Raw genomic sequence first — 3,261 nt, 5'->3', positions numbered from 1 at the left:
TTTTATCTTCAAGGAGTATGGAAAACATGCAGCCACCAGATGGGACATGATATTTGATGAAAAAATGAAGGATACAGCCTACTGGTATTCTCTACTTTGGTCTTTTCATATATTTATACATAATCATATTTTCTCAGATATGAAGCTATTAAGTATTTGATATAAAATCCTTGTGGTTTTGCTGGATGTGACTCTGTCTCTGAACAGTGAGAGTAATGTGGTGGGGTAATGACAGTGACCTCCCTGGCTTCATTCTGGTTGGTTTTTCAGACCGGCCTCAGTTAGAATTGATTCTCTTTGGGGTAATCTTGTTCCTTTACCTCATGACCCTTCTTGGCAACACTACCATCATTCTAGTGTCCCTTGTGGATTCAAAGCTCCACACTCCCATGTACTTCTTCCTGTCCCATCTCTCCTTCCTGGACCTGTGCTTCACCAGTAGCATAATCCCTCAGCTTCTAGTCAACCTTCGAGGTTCAGATAAGTCCATCACCTATGGGGGCTGTGTGGTTCAGCTCTATGTCTCCCTTGCATTGGGATCCACTGAGTGTGTTCTCCTGGCCGTGATGTCCTACGATCGCTATGTGGCTGTCTGCAGACCCCTCCATTATGCCTTTGCTATGCATCCCCAGCTCTGCATGATGCTGGCATCTATGGCATGGCTCAGTGGAGTGGCCACCACCTTGGTACAATCCACCCTCACCATGCAGCTGCCCTTCTGTGGACACCGCCGAGTGGATCATTTCTTCTGTGAGGTCCCTGTGCTCATCAAGTTGGCTTGTGTGGACACCACCTTCAACCAGGCCGAGCTCTTTGTGGCTAGTGTCTTATTCTTAGTGCTGCCCTTGTCACTCATCTTGGTCTCCTATGGCTACATTACCCAAGCGGTGTTGAGGATCAAGTCAGCTACTGGGAGACAGAAAGCATTTGGGACGTGTTCCTCCCACCTCCTGGTGGTCACCATCTTCTATGGAACCATCATCTTCATGTACCTGCAGCCTGCCAAGAGTCGATCCAAGGACCAGGGGAAGTTTGTTTCCCTCTTCTACACGGTGGTGACCCCCATGCTGAACCCTCTTATTTATACCCTGAGGAACAAGGAAGTGAAGGCAGCACTGAAGAAAATTCTAGGGAATAAAACGTTGAGCCGCACTTTTTGATTATCAAGATATTTGGGAGAGGCACATTATGATGCATTTTTTTTAACGGGGGTGTCTTTATGAATGATTTGGTCATTCTGCAAATTCTGCAAATCATGACTCCGCAAGTATGTTTTGTGTAGGAAAATTCAATTGGAGCTTAGATTTCAGAATTGGGCAGGTGGAATATTTTGCACAACTTCATATCTTCTCCTTATAAGGTTGAACAAAATTAAGCAGTACAAGTTAAAATGAGATTACCGTTCTAGGCATCGTGTTATTTAGTGGGTTGTTTAATGGATTTAACTATATGCTACATGGATAGTACTATAATTGTTTCCTTGGCAGAAACTAAAGTATTTTGTGTTTCAATGAACAACTTAAAACACACCTTATAACCCTTATCAGTGACATTGTTCTTTCAGCCAACTGCATTTCTGATTGAGCCTCTGTGGAGCCCCAGCCGCACACAATAAACTGATCTCCATGGCTGCACTTCTGCTCCTCTTTTAGAAGTGTCTGAAGTTTTGTGTTTCTCTCTTCCCTGTGGTTTAGACAGAATGCAACTCTTAAAACGTAATTACTTGAAAAAATAAAATCTTTATCCAGATTTATATTTCAGCACAAACCTTTCTTATCTCTGCACATTCAATTATTTAAGGTACAACACCTCTGCTTGTGCATATTTATTTATTTATTGTATGTTTTTATTGTAAAAATATTATAAGAAGGGTAACAGTTACATGAGCAAGGTAATGAGTACATTTCCTATTGGGCATTGTTGCCTCCTCCTTTGTTTTTCCTCTACCATCCCTTCCCTTCCACCTCCACAACTACTCCCCCCCCCCCATCTCATTGTTACAATGGGTCAACTGTCAACCTGTATCCCTATTTAAGCATTTTGTTTTTCCCTTCCCCAAATTAGAGAAATGTATATACAAGATGCAGGGCACTGGAATCAAATACAGTGAAAACAGGGGTTATAGTGCAGGGGGGAGAAACATACAAAGAAACAAAAAAAATCCATGATACATTATAAATAAGTTAGAGACAACAGCAAGACAGAAAAAAAATTTTGTCCCTATCCTGGGGTTCATTTCACTTAACATCATCTTATATGGTCATATGTACATAGCCAACAAATCCTCAAAGAAACAACTGCCTGATAAATAAATGTGCTAAAGACTTAAAAAGAAACTTCTCTGAAGAGGAAATAAGAATGGCCAATAGACACATGAAGAAATGCTCAACCTCTCTATCCAGAAAAGAAATGCAAATCAAAACAACATTGAGATACCACCTGACCCCAGCTAGAATGGATAAAATCAAGAACTCTAATAACAACAGATGTTGGAGAGGATGTGGACAGAAGGGAACACTACTGCCTTGTTGGTGCAGTGAAAATTGTTCAACTACTCTGGAAGGCAGTATGGAGGTTCCTCAAAGGACTCTACATAGAGCTCCCTATGACCTGACCTAGCAATCCCACTTTGGGGCATTTACCCAAATGATCACAAACAAGGCCATACTAAAGCTACCAGCACAACTATGTTTATTGCAGCATTATTTACCATAGCTAAGATATGGACCCAACCCAGATGCCCTCAGTAGATGAATAGATCAAGAAAATGTGGTATATATATGTAAAAGGGAATTCTGTGCCCTCCATCAGAAAGAATGTCATAGCCCCATTTGTTATGAAATGGAAAGACTTGGAAAAATTATATTAAGTGAACTATGCTGTGCATTTTTAAAACAAACTCAGAATTAACATATCACAGCTAAACCATAAGCTCCCATTTGTCTTTTTTTCTCGCTCACTGTTATCATTATCAGAAAATGACACCCACTGCATTAAATAGTCAGTCCTGTGAATTTTCCCTGTTATTAGCTACTTCTGTACTTAACTCACTTCCTTCCACTTGAACTTTCTCATTTGCCATGGGGAGAGCATGCTTGGCATCCCTGTAAGACAAGGAATATTTACTTAATGACTTAGTCACTTTTTCATTACAACCTGCATTTGTTTGAGTTCATGCTGGCATTTTGTTTCATTTCATTTTCGATTTACTCCTGCATTTTTAAATACTACAAAGTATATGTAATTTTTAACACATCATGG

General features: G+C 40.4%; 1 protein-coding gene across 1 annotated transcript; it reads left to right on the top strand.

The window, feature by feature from the left end:
• Positions 1–215: 215 nt before the first annotated feature.
• LOC138835555 (olfactory receptor 2G2-like) lies at positions 216–1,160 on the top strand. Its single transcript, XM_070034042.1, has one exon. The coding sequence runs from the start codon at positions 216–218 to the stop codon at positions 1,158–1,160; it is 945 nt and encodes a 314-aa protein (XP_069890143.1).
• The last annotated feature ends 2,101 nt before the right edge of the window (positions 1,161–3,261 follow it).

The sequence above is a fragment of the Dipodomys merriami genome, unplaced genomic scaffold (genome assembly GCF_024711535.1).
Source record: "Dipodomys merriami isolate MVZ:Mamm:240054 unplaced genomic scaffold, mDipMer1.0.p SCAF_24, whole genome shotgun sequence".
In the NCBI taxonomy this organism is placed as follows: domain Eukaryota; kingdom Metazoa; phylum Chordata; class Mammalia; order Rodentia; family Heteromyidae; genus Dipodomys; species Dipodomys merriami.
This window is presented reverse-complemented; position numbering and strand designations above follow the sequence as displayed.